This window comes from Pseudopodoces humilis, chromosome 25 (assembly GCF_049639895.1).
Source record: "Pseudopodoces humilis isolate 2021_Gansu_Grassland_sample_001 chromosome 25, ASM4963989v1, whole genome shotgun sequence".
Lineage (NCBI taxonomy): Eukaryota > Metazoa > Chordata > Aves > Passeriformes > Paridae > Pseudopodoces > Pseudopodoces humilis.
Genome location: NC_142224.1, coordinates 5,171,061 through 5,190,492, shown reverse-complemented (window position 1 = coordinate 5,190,492; position 19,432 = coordinate 5,171,061). Strand labels below are relative to the sequence as shown.

At 40.7% G+C, this 19,432-nt stretch overlaps 1 protein-coding gene across 2 annotated transcripts; it reads left to right on the top strand.

Moving 5' to 3' along the window:
* The first annotated feature begins 2,676 nt into the window (after positions 1-2,676).
* Positions 2,677-5,872, top strand: BTG4 (BTG anti-proliferation factor 4). Of its 2 annotated transcripts, none has more exons than XM_088066831.1 (5): positions 2,677-2,816; positions 3,165-3,366; positions 3,887-4,024; positions 4,155-4,350; positions 4,956-5,872. In XM_088066831.1, the coding sequence occupies exons 2-5, from the start codon at positions 3,194-3,196 to the stop codon at positions 5,130-5,132; spliced, it is 684 nt and encodes a 227-aa protein (XP_087922957.1). In that variant the 5' UTR covers positions 2,677-2,816; positions 3,165-3,193; the 3' UTR covers positions 5,133-5,872. The 2 variants fall into 2 exon arrangements, with proteins under 2 accessions (XP_087922957.1, XP_087922956.1); XM_088066830.1 differs by having other exon boundaries at positions 3,162-3,366.
* Positions 5,873-19,432: the final 13,560 nt, after the last annotated feature.

Here is a 19,432-nt window from a genome sequence, read left to right as displayed (position 1 = left end):
AGAATCACCCTCTGCTGTTCTGCTTTCTGTCACATTAACCGGAAAAAATGCTTGAACTCCTGCATGACATTAAAAATACCCAGTTAAAAAGTTCTCAGAACTTCTGCATCAACCACAATTTGAATAATCAGAGCCAAATGGGTGAATTGCTGAGAACTTTGCCTAAATTTTCCCGTGTTTGCTGTTGCAAATGTGTAGAATTTGACCTTCTGCCTCTCACCATGCAAGAAATATCACCTCACTGCAGGGCTGGTTTCTCAGGTGAGGGCTTTGTTTGCTGCTCACCTGCAGTTTCTGTGTTAGCTACGGGAACAAGGAACCCAACAAGGAGGTGGAAGAGGGATCCACGCTTCCCTCTGATGTCCCTTGTGGATTCCAGCCCTTCCTTCCTTTGTCACGGAATTTCCCCACTCCCAGGGCCTGCCTGGACTTGCTGGATTAAGCAAAAAAATCCCTCAAAACCCCGTCCTGTGTCTCTGTCTGACCCAAACCACCCTGGAATTTGGGACAGGACGGTCCCTGGAGAATTCCTGAGGCTGAAATGTGGCAGGGTCAGAAATGATGATCAAATTACCCAGCCCAGGGCAGGGGATGGAGTCCCCACCGTGCCTGCTGCTGTTTTGCAGTGGGAATTCTGCTTTAGCTTGGGGAGCTCAAAAATAAAAGGAAATCAAAGTTGAGAGGAAGAGGTCATGTCTTTTATTAGGTTACAATCTGATATTGAGGAAAAATTACACGAAATCAAAGAAGTCAGACTTAATATCCAGACTTTGGTCAGGAATTCAACATCTTCCCTAGAGGAATCCAAATCTGTGTGTCTAGGATTAGCCAGGAAACCCAGAGTGGACTAAATTTACTGAGAAGAACTTAAAAAATTATAATTATGTGCATTACCCATTGTTTTTAAATGGCAAATCTTGCTCTTTGATATCTCCCTGGACACCAATTTTGCCAGCTCAGTTAGAAGCCCACAGATCTGTGGTGGTTGCTCTGAGTTTTTTGGTAACACCGGCTTCTCCTGCAGTTCATCCTCACTGCAGTAACATCAATGCAATCACAACTTTAAAGTCACTGGAAAACTTTTATTTTGGGTTTGTTTTTTTTTCTTGACGTGTCATCATGGAACAGATTTTAAAAACAGAAAAACTGATGTGGCTGCAGTGTTTGCAAGGGAATCCAGTCAGCTCAGAAAATGACATTTTTAAAGGAAGTTTAATCTCTAAAATAAAACTCAGGCCTCAGGCATGAAGAGCCAGCTTGGCTGTCCAGGAATGCTCCAGAGCTAATTCTGGACTCAGACAGAGTCAGAATCTTCACAGACTGCACAGAGGCCAGAAAATGTTGGGTGGAAATTCCTGCCAGCAGCGGTTTCCTGTTGTCCTCCAGCATTCCCCAAAATTCCCAGAGCAGGCGGCCCCTGCCTCCTTTTCTCCGTGAAAAAGGAAGGAATGACTCAGGGTTTTGCAGGGAACAAAATCCTGGTGTGTCATCCCAGCAGGGTGGTGAGGGAACCCTTGTGGTCACAGCACTGGGGGTTCCATGTCAGAGGGAAAAAAACAAAACTTTTTTTGTTTTTCTGAGGATTCCCTGCTCTGTCTCAGACTCTGATTTCTGTTTCTTTTGAGTGGTCATGGAAAGGGAAAGGTCCCCACTTGCTGAGGAGGTGTTTTGATATGTGAGACAAGGGAAGAGAAGGAAAATGGGGCTGGTTTGTGGTTTATTCTCATTCCTTAAAAGCAGAATTTCTACTGAAAGTCTCGGTCTTCTATTCCTTTTTATTTTTTATTTTTTTTCTCTGATGCAGAAAGAAATTAAAGAGCAAGGAAGGAGCTGTGTGAGTGGAGAGAAACAAAATCCAGAAATAGGCAGAAATTTGTGGTTTAGGGAGAAATTTTGTGCCTTCAGGCTGTGTATTTCTCATCCCCTGCCTGGTATCACCCCGGGCTGAGATGTGAGCCCTGGAACTGTGGGGCTGCACCATCCCCAACCCCAGTAAAACCAGTTTGGAACACTCAGCTCCTTTTGTTCTCTTGGCTTGGCACTTCCTGGGACCTGACACTGCAGACACAACCTCCAGAGGCAGCAAAAGGGGAAAAAAAACCCAACTAAAAAAGGAAACAATCAGCTGTTCTCTGTGCTCTGAGAATTACAGCTTGGGGTTTTGAACCAGGAGCACAACATTTGAGCAACTGAGACGTTTTCTGAGTTTTAAACACCTGAAAACCTATATAAATCTATGCTGATAATGTGAATGAGGAAGATCAGTGATGTGATAAATCCAGAATCAAGCAGTTTTCTAATGAAGGAATGCCAAATGGGAAGGTTTCACATGGAAAATAATCAGGTTAATCATTCTAGAAGAAGTCCAGCACAATTCTAATCATTAATTAATAAGCCTGGTGCTGTTTAGCTTGTAGTGAATATTAAATTTTCCATGGGTATTTATGGGGTAGACTGATGGACACAACAGAATTCAGAATGGAATCAATTAAACCACCCTAAAAGAAGGAGCTGATGTTGGAATTAAGCCAAGGGAATATTTTTGGGATAGGTTAATTATTCTAACACACACCTGCAGCTCCTGCACACCTGAATATTCTTACATTCCTCAGTGCCACATCATTCCCGTTCTATAAAAAGCCTGACCAAACTCCACCAGGGAAAGCAGGAGGGAGCCTTTGGGTGTTGGGGTAAATGATACAGGGTAAATGTGTACATGATACAGAGCCTTATAGTATTTTATGTGCTTTTTTTAGTGGCTCTTTAAGCTGTTTGTGAAGTTTATCTCAAGTTTTTACTGTCTCTACTGTGAAAAGGTGATATTTTTTGTCTTTTTTTACATAAAAAGCTATGTATTATATATGTATAGCTATATATATACAAGGTCTGCTGCTTGTAATACATGTGATAAATAACTATTATATTTTAAACTTGCTTTTTTTTAATATTCTCTCTTAACTTGCTTAGTGCAGGTGCCTTCTAGTAATACATTAAACTGGTTTTAATACCAGAAACTAAATCTGATTTGCTCTTTGGCAGTCAGGGTTATCCAGGCTCTGCCTGTCCTGGCTTGTGCAGGTTTTGTAGCATCAATTCTTGGAACCTGATAATGCCTTAATGTTATTAAATCTCTCTGGTGTGGTGTTCCATCTCTGCTTCAGCAGCTCAAGCACCTCCTGTGCTACAATTTAAGATGAGAGATGAAATTGCTGCCACGGTTTTCTTCATCACAAAGTTGGTGAAGAAGGAAGAAAAGCTGAGCAAGCATGAAATTGATAAGTTTGCAGCACAGCTGACCACGGTCCTGTTTGAAAAGTACAGAAATCACTGGTACCTGGACAATCCATCCCGAGGCCAAGCCTTCAGGTGAGAGGGGCTCAGGAGAAGAACGTGGAGCCCTGGGTTGACATTCAAGAAGCAGCTCCTGGAGGCCTTAAAGTGAAATAAATTATACAAATGGAGCCATCAGGATACCCCTTCAGCTTGAAGGAAGAATTATTAATTGGTGAAAAGTAAATTTTTAATTTTTTTACCTGTAAATGTGTTATTAGAGAGGTGGAAGTCTTAAGATGAGTGTCTCAATTAGCCTCTGACTCCCAGGATGCAGAATTCAGGTGGTCTTAAAGTGACTTTTGGGATGGCTCTGCTTTAAACACTTAAAGCAGTAACTTGCTTCATCAGCTATTGATGAGGATTAAAAGCAGAGTCCTGTTTGAGCTGATAAATCAGCTCGTGAGGCTGAGGTGCTGCTGGGGGCTCTAAGTGAGAACCTGCACCTTAAAAGTGCTGGGGCAATGAGCAGAGATTTGGGCTGTGCTCTGCACGAGCAGAGCCTGCAAAGCTGCAGTGAAACCCCAACTCCAGCTGCACTTTGCTGCTCCCCCAGGTGTATCAGGATCAACAAACAACAGGCACGGGATCCCCTGCTGGAGCAGGCTTGTGTGGAGAGCGACGTGGACTTCAGCCTGCTGGGCTTGCCCAAGGAGATGACACTGTGGGTGGATCCCTTCGAGGTGTGCTGCAGGTGAGCTCAGAGCCTGCAACAGCAGCTGCTGGCTGCTCTATCGGTCTAAACCTTCTGCCAGCCTTCACACCCTGGGTTTGGCAGCTTTTGGGGTGCCCAGAGCAGCAGCACCCACCCACAGGTGTTGCAGGTACGGAGAGAGGAACCGGCCCTTCACCGTGGCACGCTTTGATGGGGAGGAGAACCCTGAGCTGCCCCAGCAGATCAGCCTGGCCGTGGGCAGGGCGGCCCTGGACTATCAGTCGGGCAGCTCCTCGGATGAGGAGAGCTTCAGCAAGCAGCCCAAAGCCATCCCCACCGTCAGCAACCCCAACAGCGTCTACCAGGTGAGGCTCTGGGGGCTCTTCTCGCTCCAAAATCCCACAAAAGAGGCTCTGGCAGGTGGGGGTCAGGCTGTTCCCCCAGTGACAGGAGGAGAGGAAACAGCCTCAAGCTGCTCCAGGGGAGGTTCAGGTTTGATCTCTTCCCTGGAAGAGTTTTCCAGCCCTGGCACGTGGTGTCACTGTCCCATGGAAGTGTGTACAGCCTGTTCTTAAACACCAAGCTTTCCCATGTTCTGTGAATCAAAAGTTAAAAACCTGTGGACCCATTTCTTCCTAATTCTCACCATACCACTCCATTTGTTTTAACACCAGTAACTATTTGAAGACCCCAGCAATTGTTTCCACAGTGACCACCCCTGACAGAGTCACGGTCCCAGGAGGGTTTAAAAGATTGGCACTTGGGGACAAGGCTTAGGGAACAGCTGGATTTGTTCTTAAAAGCTTTTTCCCCACCCTCAGCGATGCTGTGGCTGGGATGGAGCTTTGGGAGGAGGGAGCAGCGGCAGCTCAGCTCCCACAGGAAGGAACGTGGCAGGACTGGGATGGCCTGGCCGCTCCCTCCTCTTTCCCCAGCACATTTTAACGTTGTTTCCCTTTTTGCTGCTCAGTTTGGTGACTTCTACAAGGCTGCCCCACAGGCCTGGTGGCTGTACCTGCACAGGAGGCCCCACGTGGCCGAGGGATTCCATTTTGGCCAGCACAGGGCCTCCAGGACCTACAGGCCCACGGCCGCTTTCGCTGGCCCGCGTGTGGACAGGTACCACTGGGTCAACAACAAGAGGTAGAGCCAAGGTTCCTCCAGGATCTTGGAGCCCCGATTTTGTGATGGGGTGAAGGCTGGCACCACAAAACCTCATAAACACAGCACTTCCTGTCCAATCCCTGTCTCTGACTGTTATTTATGGATATTTTTGGGGGGGGGGGGGGGGTTTAGCTGAGATTGTTTTTAATTGATGTTAACATAAGATTGAAGATGTATTGTGAGATTCTTCTTGTAAGTTAAAAAGGAAATGCATAAATCAATAAATATGCTATGATTTTTTTTATCAAAGCCAGCTGCTGGTGATGCCTTGAAGGGTGTTCAGGAGCTTCTTAGTGAGAACATCGGCACATAAAGGAAGATAAAAACGCCCCCCAAGCTGCTTTGAAAGACACTTTGCTTCCTTCTGGCAAAGGTGGAAAGAGCCAAGACCTAAATATCACCAGCAGAAATGTCTGCAGTATTTAGTGACTCACAAAAATATTTAAATTGTGCTGTGCCCCCATGAGTTTTGTACTGATGGGGGGGAAAAAAAAAGAGTTTTGAGTGACTTTGTTCTTCCTCCACTTGCTTTTTATCTACACTGGAGGCTGGGCTGATGTTTCACTGATGGGGAAATATTGACTATTTCATGTTTTGGCTCTAGAACTGGGGAGGAGGAGAGGCTGATTCCCCAGGTTTAAGAGCAGGAATTGTCTTGGACAGTGCATTCCTGGGTGGGTGGCAGCACAGAGCTGAAATAAAGTGATTTAGAAGTTGCTTCAATGGTGGAAAATAATATTTCTTGCACTTTAAGTGGAATTGCACGGATATAATTAACCCAAGTAACCGTATCTGCAGTTTTTGCTGTGTCATAAAATCATAAAACTGCAAGTCTCAGCTGCAGAGGCCTCAGAACACCTCCTGGAGTGATGCATTGGTTTAAAGAATAATTTATTTAACACTAGGAATTGAGTGATTCTGTATTCTGTTTCAGTTCCTGGAAACTGAGTCTGGGCTTTTGCAGCAATATTTCTTCTCAGCTCTTGGATGTGGCCAGAAATGTCAGTTCCTCCAGCCAAAGTCTTGTCACTTAAATTACTTCACTGCTTTCCCTCTTGATTTAATGAGCCTTTGGGATGGAGAGGAAAAATGCACTGGAATTAAAGCAAAAACAGAGGATTTACTTTGGATTGAAGCCTAATGCCCAGAGCAGAGGGGCAGGAACCAAACCACAAAGTTCTGAGCATCACAACTTTGTGCCCTGGGCTATTTCCTCTTCTAATGCATTTATTTGTTTTACCAAACTCTCCTTCTCCAAACTGGTTATTTCAAGGTAGTAAGAGAGCAGATCTTCATTGCCTTTACTGCTTAAAAACTGCTCTTCATCCTCCATGATCTGCAGCAGCTCCTCAGTTAATGCATCCACTTTATCCTCCAGTGCCGAAGGGAACGAGGAATTGACGGCTTCCCCTTCAAGGCTAAAAAGAGGGAAATGTTGAAATTGAGAGAGAAGAAATGCCATTTCATTTAATAGAGTTAAAATTTTACCTTCACAGGAGCAAACCAGAAAAAGTTCACTGTACAAGGTAGTGAAATAATAAATTTAAGTAGTAAGTAGAAGATAATGCTCACTGTGCCCTCTGTTGGAGGCTGTCCCTTCCACTGCTGCTCAGGGGATGAAGGAAATTCTCTTTTTTCTTCTCCAGCCACTTGTTGTTGAGCGATTCCTCAGACTTCACATGGAGCAAGAGGTTCTTTGTAAACACAGAAGTGGAGAGAACAGATAAATGTTAATTATAAAAGCCTTTTTGTAGATATTTAAAATATATTTTCATTATATTGCTGTTTATGCTGACCCTAATGGTTTACATGAAATTTAATTTATTTTAACCTTCCTGCTTCAGCAGAGTAATCTGGAACCAGCTGGGTTTCATAAACTATTTAGTTGCCAAACTAAAAAAAATTAGGGATAGTGGATAATTTCAGCCAGGTCTCGTTCTATTTTGTTCTTGTTACCTTCTCAAAGGCTTCCATGTCTGTTTGGCTTTTCACTCTCACTTCAAAGAGTTGGGAGATGAGGTTTATTTCCTCTGTGGAGAATGGCTCCTCCTTGAGCAGCATCTGCTTTATCCCCTGGGATTTATCCCCCTGGGGAGCTGCTGAGAGCTGCAGCCTGAGGGAGAACATCTCACTGAGACAGGCCTTTAGAGCCTAGAGAAATCAAAAAATAAACAACAACAAAAAAAAAAACTTTATGAAAGGTTTTGAGAACCTGCATCACATCACGGGGTTGGGGGGGAAAATTCCAATTCCTGCTTTAATTCCCAATGAATTTCTCTGCGTTCTGAGCCAGAACTGTGCTGATAAAAGTGCTTTTCTCTTGGGTTTTCCGCTTTACTGCCTAGCTGGGGTTAGGGTGGAGTTGCCTTTTTATTTTCTCAGTTCTGGCCAGCATTAACCCTTCTCTTTTAAAAGAAGGAATTTTAACAGAAATGAGTTGAATGTGTTTCTCTTGAGAAAATCCTGCTGTACCTGGTGGAAAAGGTTCAGGAAGAGGGGGTTGGTGTCGTGGCCGAGGTCCCCAGCAGTGATGTGAGCCAAGCAGTGCACCAGGACCAGCAGGAAACCTCCCCCAGAGCCCAGGCAATCCCTCAGGATGAAGAGTTTCTTCTTGGAATTCTGGCAAAAAAACGAAAATCCCCAGCTGGGACAGCAGGAATTGGCTCAGCTGATGGAAATCTTCCAGTGGTTTGTCTCAATTTTAGGTGAGTGTGAGGATTCAAATCAGTGCTGGGGAATGTCCACATGCACAAGACTTTGTTCAATAATCTGTGAATTTAAAGCATTCCTGTCCTCTCCAGGAAGGTTTGTATTTAAAAAACTTAGAAAAAGTAAGACCAAATAGCCAGATTTTATAATTTAATTACAGCAGTTTGTAATTTAAATATGGTAAGAAAAATGCTGGGCCACTGATGCCTGTGGAGCTGACCTGGGAAGAATTTGGCAGAGATGAAAAGTGGTAAAACTTGGATGTGAGAAACTGGAAAACCAGAGCTTATTTATTAAATGTGTTTTGGGTATGACCCTCTCATTAAACGTGAATTTAAACATTGCTGTCTTAGGTTTGTGCTCAGATATATCTGGAGGTCATTAACATTTGATCATTTCTTATATTTATTTTTATTTCTGCAGGAAAGTATCCAACATCCAACTACTGAAGAAAATATTTAATGCTTTTCATTCTGCTTCCCAGTGCTGGAACTTGATGGATAGAACAAAATTGCACGGATGTGGAGGGCACAAACCTGATAAAAGAAAGAATTCCTGAAGGCATTGCCTGGGGCATGGCTCTGGGGGAGGCTGGAGGCAACAGCCAGGGTGATTCCTGGAGCCTGCAGAGAGAAGGGAAAACGCTCCTGTAAGAACTTGGTGCAAATCAGGGATGAACCAGATCTAAGCTCATTTCTTACTTGAATGTGAAATGTGAGGAACTGTAGGATGGAGAGGCCGTACTGGAACACCACAAACTCCCTGGGAGAAAGGGCTGCAGGGTCCACTGCTCTCAGCTCTCCTTCCTGAGCAGTAATTCCTGCTGCAAAAACAGAATTAATTTGATTAATTCATCTCTATTTGCATTTTTTTTTTTGTCCAAAAGGTAACACTGCAATACCAGTGGATAAAACACTGCATTTCTCGTCTTTTAATATTTTTCAAAGCAAAATGAATCCCTGTTGATGCATTGTGAATTATTATACGGATAATGAAGGAAATGGCTGAAATTTACTTTTCCTAGAGAAACTCCTCATAATCAAGGTATGGAAAAGTGGAATTAGAGCTGGTCAGCACCAAATTCAGGTGATTTGGATGCTGAGTCTTTCTCTTTCACTGGTAGAGAGAATAAATGAGGTGTTTGTGTAGCAAAATGTGACCAAAATCAACAGCTCCCTCAAGGATGAAGCAGAAATCTTCCAATTAAACCAATTCTGGCTGTTTTATGAGAAAGAAAAGTGGTAAAATTTACTTTTCTCCAGCTTTTGGCTCTGTCCCAGCCCAGCTGCCAGCACATGAATTTGGAGCTCGTCGTTCACCTCCTTCAGGAGGCCGAGGAGAAAAGAGGGGATTTCACTCTTCATTTCCTGCCCTGGGTACAGGAACACAACAAAGTTGTTTTCCTAAACAATCCATTTCTCACCGTGGTTTTTGAGCAAACGTGGGGAATTTTGTAGGCAAGGTGGGAACAGTGGCAGGAAAAAGAAGGAAAAGTCAAAGTTATTTCAATTTTTATGGTTTTTTTTACCCTGCAGGGGAGGTGCTGTGAGCTGGGGGTTCAGCAGCGTGACCCTGGATGCCATCAGGTGCTCTGCCTGCTTCAGCACCTTGGTACCTGGGAGAAGAGAAAATTCCAGGTGTTTTCTGGCATAATTCCAGAGGGATTTATTAGAATGGAATGGGGAATGGAATAGGGAATTGGGACTAGAATAGCAAATAGAATAGGGAATGGTATATGGACTGTAGAATAGAATAAAATATATGGTATATAATATTATAAAATTCCTTTTTCCATTATCCAGTTTTGACTCTCCTGCACAGCATCCAGGCCTTGTTTAAGACCGAGCTGTTAAGATTAAAAGCTGTGATTTTTGTACTAAATATCTAATTTTTGGAAGAGGTTTAACAACGTAGAAATGTGTTGGAATCTCTCCCCTGCTCATTTCCATCAGGGACCCCCAGGTAATCAATACCAAAAACTCATCCCAGCTCACAGAAATTCCTTGGCTTACTCTTAGTGAGGAACAGGAGGAGCTGATCCTGTGCCCTGGGATGTGTCCCTGGAGCCTGGGAATTCTGGCTGCTGTGGGATGGGGATTTGCTGTCCTGCTGCATTTTCCCTTTTTTAGCTCCCAATCTCAATTGCTGCCGATCCAGCTGGAAATCCTTTCCTAGGGAAGATTTTCTCTCAGCACCATCCTTCATCAAACTCTGCAAGGAAAAGGAAGGGATGAAGTGCCTGGAAAAAGCTGGGGAATTTCTCAGGCTCTCTGAGGATGAGTTTCTGTGGTAGATAAGGCAGGTCCAGAGCTCACAATCAGTAAAAAAACCCCTCAAAACCCCCTAAAATCACCATTTTGGGCATAACCTCCTTTTTAAGGAATGTTCTTCTGCTGTGCCTTTCCAATTTCCTCAAGTATTGCATTCCTGGTCTCTGCTTTTAGCCTTTTTTATCCATATATATATATATGTATGTATATGTATGTATGTATATGTATGTATGTATATATATATGTATGTATGTATATATATATAATATTTCTATTATATTAGAAATACAATATATAATATTATATATCTTAGAAATATAATCTTCCTATATAGTCATATATACATTAGAAGCATAATATTAGATATAATTTATATAAGAAATATAATAGTCCTATATAATAGTCCTATATATATATTCACATTTAAATTGTGAATTTCATCATTCAGGACAGCTGCAGTCATGGTCTTATTAACATTATACCATTAATTTCATGTCCTATGCATATGCTGTATATTCAATTAAAAAAACATTTGGGATTTGCTCTTTTCTAACCTGAAATGGATCAAAACTACTCAAAATATTCTCAGTTTTTTTCTTTTCCAGGAAGTGCTTCAGGTGTTCCTTCAGCTTGCTGGTTTTCTGCTCTCTGAATTTTTTCACTTCGTTGGTTATGATGTTTGCATCATCCACAAACTGTAAATGAAAAAAAAATCCAAAAAAGATCCTGGTATTGTTTTGGGAATTTTGATACTCAGAGAACAAATTCCTTTCCACAGTGAGAATAGCAACTATTTATTATTTTCTGAATAGGAAAGCAAAATAATATGTTTTGAGTTTTACCTTCTGGTTACAGCCTTTTAAACTTCTGATTATTTCCTTAAAGTGAGTTTCTCTCAGCTGTAATAACCTTACAGCTTGTATAAATTCCAGCACTAAAAACAAATATTCGGTGTTGTCCTCCAGGAGGTGCAAAATGTCCCTGCTGGCATCATCCACTGATAAATCCTGAAAGGTAAATTGAATTATCACCTGGAATATCAAAATCTCCTTTGGTTAATTCAATTTCTACACAATGTGCTGAGGACAGATTTAAAACCCAGAGTTTTGAAAATACAAAAGTTTTTTAAAAAGCAGTGGAAATTTGGTAAAAGTATCTTGCAATTCTTTATTTTTGTTGTGTATAAACACCCAAATAACAAACCCACAACTGCTGACAATAAATTTAGGATTCTTGTAGGAGCCTTACATAAACTTATGTTGAAAGTGGATGTGAAGTGTCTGATTTTTAGTAGAAAATCTCAGGATGGTTTCAATAATTTTTGCCATTAAAAAGCAGTATCATTTAATATAATATGTATAATATAAATTAATTATAATTATTACATAATATTATATATGAGATTAAATAATATATAATAGAAAATATAATATCATATATAATAATGTATCATATATAATTATATATAATATATATACTATATATCTATATGGTATACAGATAATATATATCTATATATTTTATATATAATGTATACTATAGTATATATTAGTATAGTATAATATATATTAATATATATATTAATATAGTATAGATAAAATATATAATATAATAGATAATATTATTATATAATGTATAATGTGTAATTATTATTCATTATATTATAAATGATAATACAAATATAATAATATATAATACATAATAATTTAATTTAATTCTGAACTTAGCTTCATTTCTAGACACATTTCTCTAAACAGACACAATTCCTGAGAGTTTGTAAATCTTTGCAGCAGCACACTCCAGGCTCTAAACCAAACTTGGAGAATTTTAAAGCAAAATAAAAAGAGAATTTTACTTCCACCACGAGGTGTTCCAGGTCTGTGCCCTCCTTTAGGGATTTCAGGGCAGCACTCCTGAGCCTGTGGCAATCCTGGAGCAAAGTCACCCTTTGCCTGAGCTGCCTCTGTGAGAGGAGGGAATAAACCACAAGATCCCCAAATTTCTGTCCTTTGGTCTCCTGGATCACTTTTGTTTCTTTGTCTTTTAGCTGGGGAGAAAACAAAGATTTACTGGCTTGAGGAATTGTGGAAATGTTACAATTTACATTGGTAAATCAATTTACAAGTTACAAATCCAGAGGGGATGAAAATAAACCACCATGAAAATAATGGAATCAGCTTCCAAAAAGACTTTGAAAGTTTTTCCCTGGACAGCACAATTGAAATAATTGTGAATCCCATCAAATATTCCCAAAATAACAAAGGCAGGGGTTTTTACTGAGCTCCCAACCTCTGTGTGGCCATTCAGAAACCCCAATCCCTCTGTTTTAGCTGAGATACCTTTTCCTCTGTCTGGCTTTGAAGCTCCAGCCTGAACTGTGCCTGCATTTTCCTCAGCTCAGCCTCAGCCTCTGCGTTTAACCCCTTCAGCAAATTCCCCTCCCGATGGTGCTCCTGGAGGAAATCCACTGCTCTGGCTGCTTGCTGCTGCTCTCTGCTCTCAGCAACCTCTCGGGCCACTTCTTCACCTGCATTTTGGCAGCTGAACCTGCTCAGGATGCTGCTCACACCTTCTGGGCAAGCCCTGGCCTGGAGCAGGTAAGCATAGTGAGAAAATATTTTATTATTCATAGGAATAACCTGGTTTTTTCTAGCACTGGGCGTAATGGTGGGTTTGGAGAGCAGGATTCTGCACAGGAGGTTTCTGTAGATTTTTGATTGTCCATTTGGAGTTTTTGAGATGCTTTGAGGCTCAAGCAGGCAGTGGGGAGGCATGAAAATCACAAAATCCTCTACCTGGAGGTGGCTGTAGAGATCCAGGACTCTGTACAGACACTTGTGCCTCAGAGCTTCCAGCTTTACAATCTTCATCCCTGAGACCTGGAGCCTCCAGGCCACAGAGTCTGGGGAGGGCTCAACTTCCCGGGGATGTTTCTGTTAAAAGGATTTTTAAAAAGTGGGATTTTCCACACCAACCAAGAGCTCTGTGGGCAGCAGAGCAGGTCCAATTCCCAAGGCAAACCTGGAACACTGGAATTTCTGGTAATGCTGAAGGTGGTTTGATAATTGTGGAATGGGGCTGTGTGTTTGTGCCAGGTGACAAAAACCCCCAGAAAATGCCTCAAACTCACCTGCTGCTCGCTGAACTCACAACTTGGGCTCTGCAAACCAAGCAGACAAAAGGACAACTGATGGGGAAGCTCTTCCAGGAAATGTTGGGGCTGTTTGGGCACTGCCAGCTCGGGGCTGAGGCTGCAGTGTTTGAATTCATCCAGGTGTCGCTGGAGCAGGGCTTGTCCAGCCTGGCCGTGGTGTTCTGAGAGCTCTTCCAGGAGTGAATCCAGCATGCCAGCCCTGCTCTCCAGCCCCTGAAATTATGGACACCCCACCTGCACGGTCAGGAGCGCCAGGTGAAGGAGAATTGAGCCTGAGGTGTAAAATGCTCCGGCAGAAATTAACAATCCTTGCTCATTTGAGCGCCAGCAGTGGGATTTTAAAAATCCTGGTTTGTTTAAGTTCTATCTTAAATACCCAGGAGTTACTGAAAATGAGGCCACTGCTTGTGCCTTAACACTGAGAGGAAAACTGAAATAGGTTCCGTTTTACTTTGCCATAAGCAGGTTTGGGGTTGTCTTTTAATAAAAGACTCCTTGCTCCAATTTTTCAAAGCAATGTGGGAAAACTGAAAGGAATTGAGATGGGAAAGGGAAAAACTCTTCTCCTGTGTGTCAGCTGAGACATCTGAGATGACACAGCTCCAACCTTACCCAATTTCCTTGGTGACACTCCTTGGATGATTGGTAGAAGGAGCAGACAGTGCCCATCTCCTGCGCCAGCAGGGCCATTTCCAGATGTGCCCGCTCCCAGCTGTGCTTCTCCCAGAGGAACCTGCAGCCAGATGTGCACAAACAGCCTGGAAACATCTGCTTTTCCGAAATTATTGCCTCATCCACACACACCTGGAGATGGGGGATCTCCTTTGGAGCCACACACCACCCCAGGAGTTTTTCCCCTGAGGGGAAAACTTGCAAATAATGTATTTTTCTCACCAAAACTGAGGGAATCCCAAGGGTTTCTCACCTTGTCTGCATTTCTTGCTGCATGTGGGTGATCCTTTCTGCAGGTGAGGGGAGCAGGGCAGGGGATGTTATGGAAGCTGGAGTGGTTTCATGATTTTCTTTGCTTTTTAATGTCTCTGTGTGAGCAGCAGAGGCTTTTAAAGTGCTCCTCGAGGAGTAGCCTGGACAAGGAACAAGAGGGAAACACGTTTTCCTGCAAGAAATTAATTATTTTTCAAACTTTTCCTTGCCAGCCCTCACCAAAGTTAAGGTAAACTGAGTCTTACAGGTGATTTCAGGGCTCATCCCACCCTGGGGCAAGTTTGCAGCAATTTAATTTAATTTGTTCAACAAAATCTGATTTGCAGCTGTCAGATGGAAAATCTTCTGGGTTTAAAGTTGAAATAATGCAAGAATAAAATAAGGGAAGTGGCAGTGCCTTTCTCTTCTCTCTTACCTGGTGATAAATTGTTTTTTCTGTTTTCCTCCAGCACCTGAACCACAGACTGGAGCAGTGGGATCAGTTTTTTTGGGATGAACTCGCTTGGATTACTGGAGATCCCACTGAGACCATAAAATCTGCTGCTCTGAGGCTTTTCCAAGCTCTGTGGTGACCCCGAGAAAGGCACCTGGAACAGCACAGAGCAGACAGAGGCTGTTTGTTTGTCAAAAATATCATCTTTATCAAATTAAACCTCCTGGAATTCACTGCCTTTCCTTACTAAATTATATACATTTTATCTATTATATAAAATATATATATTATATAAAATTATGATTGTAATATTTTTATTTTATATATTTTATATACATAATTATAGACACTTAAATGATAGATTAATAACAGATAATTATAATAACTCAATAAATGCTACAACAACTTAAAAGCCTTTTCCAGTGTTTATTGTCCCAAACTCTCAGATCTTTTCACATCCTCCACCCTGACAGAAATGTTGCAAATTTGAACTTTGACTTATATTTAATGCTTTTCTCGTGTAAATTTTTTGTTATTGCAGGTTTGGGGTGTCACCTCTTGTTTATACACAAATTGTTTTGCAGCCTGTAAAATATTAAATGTCTGCTGCACTAAAAGTGACATTTTATATGACTGTGCCTAAAATTTCTAGAAGGGAATTCAATTTGTTAATCCACATATAACTTTAACTTGTTAATCCACATATAAATTCAACTTGTTATTCCAGGTATAAATTCATCTTGTTATTCCACGTTTAAATTTATAATTCCATGTATAAATTCAGCTTGTTACTCCATGTTTGAATTTAATTTATTCCATTTTTAACTCTTGCAGAGCTGAGCTCTACCTGCTGTTTTGCCACCGTGCTCTCTTCATCCTCCTCCTTTCCTGGGCTGCTCAGAGCCTTTATCCAGAGGTTTTTCAGCAAGGATATTTCACTCATTACCCTGTGATACAGAACTTTTACCTGAGGTCCAAAATAAAAAGCAAATAAATAAAAATGAAGAAATAAATAAAACAAAAAGCTGAAGGGAGCTGGTGAAATTTCCCTTTATGTACTGAACCCCGAGCTGGGTCAATTTTTTGAGGAATGATGATTTTTATTTATCTGTTAAATGTTTGCTGTGATCCAGCTCCCTCTGCTGTCTTTAAAAACCTCACCTGGAGTTACCAGAGTGCCACAGGTGGGGTCAGATTTGGGCTGGGAAATGCTCTCCTATTGATTTAATTAATATATTTGCCATAAAATTCAAATTACACACTCATCTAGTCATTTATTCATCTCTCCTCAGTTTGACATGCAGCTCTCCAGTGTAGAAAATCCATATTTATTTTCATTTTCTAGATGAAAACTTGAAGCTGGAAGCTGAAGTTGCCTTCCAAAAACTGTCAGTTCAGAACAGAAAAGAATTCGAAGAAAACCAAAATATTTTGCCTTAAGGCCATTGCTCTTCCCACTTTTTGGAAATAAAATGAGGACAGATTGATTTATTTCTTGTGCCCTAAAGAGATGAAAGTTGAAATAAAGCATCGACCTCATGGTCAAGGGTTGATGAAACAATGGGAACAGACAAACTTATTCAGGTTTGGGCTTTTCACATGGAAAGCAGCCCCAAATCTTGATTTTTACCTCTTCTTTGAAGTGCCCCAGGGTGGTGGTGACAGACTGGGACTGCCTCAGCAGCAGCTCAAAGAAAACTTTGGTGTTAAAAGAGTCGAGGTCTATTTGTCCTTCAGGCTCCCAGGCATTCCCCCTCCTCAGGAAACAGGCTGGAAAGAGGAATTTTCATTTAGTAATGCTGGGGGGGTTATATTTATTTTAAAATTTCCTTTTATTTATTCAATTTTCAATTTATTTTTTATTTTCTTTTACTTATCTTTCTAATGAATTTTTCATTTTTTTTTTATTTTTCATTTATTTCTTTATTTTCTTTTACTTATTTTTAATTTTTTTTTTATTTTTTCTTTTCTTTCTTTTATAAATTTTAACTCTTATTTCATTACTTTTAGGTTGGTTCTGCACACAAATGCTCAACCCAGCAACCCGAACACAGAATTTGGCTCCCATTCTGTGCAGAACCCCGCTGATTTTTAGTTTTTTGGGTTTTTTTGTTGCCTGACCTGTGCCAGCAGTGCTGTGGGAGTGCCCAGCCTGGGGCTGCAGCGAGGGGTGAGGCTTTTCCATGGAAAACACAGCTGGAATTTTGGAGGAATATCCCTGCAGGTTGTGCTTCAGCTGCTGCCTGCGGAACCGGGGGCTGGGGCTGCCCCTCTGTGCCCAGCCCTGGCCCCGGCACAGCAGCTGCAAAACACCAAAATTCACCAAAAATCACCAAATAATCCCCTTTTCTTCTTCAATTATCCTCTTTTCTTCTTCTTCCACCTCCCACTGATGTGATTCACTCACCAACCCTCACCCAGCACCTACCCCAGAGCTGGATTTCTAATTATTAATAACCATAATCAACAATTAGAAATTAATATTTCTAATTACTCTATATATTATCATATATGTAATAATATATATTATGCATATTCTAATTAATACTTCTAATTATTAATTGTAAACATAACAATCTAATTATTAACCAAATTATTAGTAATCAATTCTTAATAGGTTAATAATAAATGATAAAATAATATATAATATGTATAATTATATAAATATATATTAAAAATATAAATATATAATATGTAAAGTATACATAATATGTAAAGTATACATAATACGTAAAATATATATAATATGTAAAATATACATAATATGTAAAATATACATAATATGTATAATGTATATAATATATAAAATGTATGTAATATATAAAATTTATATAATATATAAATATGTTATATATAATATAATAAAGTTATATATTACAATATATAGAATATAAAAATATATATAATATAAATATATATGTGTGTGTGTGTATATATATATATTGGGGTTTTGATGGGATCAGTTCATGGGGATGAATTTTACCCCATCTATAAACCATAAAATGGGCTTGGGTTACAATTTATTCTGATTTTCAACTTGGGGAGAGCAGCCAAATTACGAGTTCTTGTTTAAAATCGTCTAATATTGACTAAAACCAACAAAAAACCAAGGAATTGTGGGTTCATTTTGTAAACCCCCATCATATTCTGTGAGAAATTCAGATTAATTTTACTTACTGCCAACGCCAGGGAGGCCGCCAGCAGCAGGAGGAGCCCAGAGCTCCCTGCAGCGATCGCTGCCCAGTCAGGGCTGAGCAGCAGTTCCCTTCTCCCGGCAATTCCCACCTGGACAGCAAATCTGGGAATGCTGGGGAAGAAGGGACCATCCTCATAGCAGTGTCCCCCCGCTGGCATCACCCTGAGGTACTGCACGACAACACAAACTCAAATTTATTGCGTTAAATCCGTTTTTCCCGCATTTACGAACTGAGCAGGAATCGCGCGCTGGCAGAAACAAACCCGGGTTATTTCTGCGCTACAAAAAGGCACTCACGGGTTCTGGCGGCTTCCAAACCTTCACCTGCAGCACAAAATGCTTTTCCAGGAGGGAAATGATAAATAAAAAAGGGGTTTTTTTTTAGGTACAAACCATTTTCTTGTGCTTGTTGCTGCTCAGCCGGAGCACGTAAGTGCCGGGGGCCTGGAACTGGAAAAGGAACAGGAGGAATTTCTGGGAATTTCTGGAAATCTCCCTGATTTCCTCCCTGAGGCTCCGGAAATCTCCCCAGTCAAATTCAGCGTTTGTGTTGTACAGGTTGTTTCTAGGAGGGAAAACATAAAAATTCCTTGTGGTTGCCCTTTTTTAAATTGAATTATTTTTATTTCTAGGCTCATAACTAGGGTGGAGGTTTATGAATTGGGGGTTGTTGATCCCAGCAGGAAATTGAGGAGCATCAGGGGGATTTCAGGCACGGAAATGTCCCCACAGCTCCAGCATTTTCCCCCCAAAATACAGCAATTAACCCCAAGGAACAGGAATTTTTATTTACCTGTGCAAAAATAGTTCCTGGGAGCCCTTCTAGGTCAGGAATGGCATCGCCAAGACTTGAAGAGCAAGTCTTAAGTTAGTTAAGTCTTAAGTTAACTTAAGTCTTAAGTTAATCTGTACTTAAGTTAGTACAGATTTAATTTTGCCTATTTTAATAAGTAAACTTGAATTTCTTAATGACTTAAACACTGTTTCCTACAGCACAGCCCTCTCTGTGAAAAATACATTGAATTATGGTTAATAAAGAGAATTTTACCGTTCCTTGTCACTTCTTTCAATTTTGTGTTGGAAAGAAGGTGAAGAATTTCTCTTTGCTGAAGTGAAAATGTCTGAGAGGTGTTCTTTTCTGTTCTTGGTTGTACTTACACATCATAAACCGGGAAATGCTCCCTGGAGACGAGGAACAGCAGGGTCACGTTGCCACTGATGCAGGTGGTGGGGTTGAGGATGCCAAAGAATTTGGGTTGGGATGTGGAATTTGGGGGGCTCAGGGGATCCCTGCACTCCTCGGGGCCAGGGTGATCTGTGAGAGCACAAAACAGCCTCAGGAAATGGAAATTCCTTTTTATATTCATAAATAGATGCTTAAATAGATAATAAAATATAATTTCATTATTATGTATAACATGTACTGTATATTTATAGAGTATATGTAACATTTTATTTAATTAAATACAATTTAATTTAATATCATTCATTAGAATTTTTTACTTATTTTAATTTAATTTCATATATAACATTAATAATACAATTTAATTTAATTCATTAGAATTTTTTTACTTAT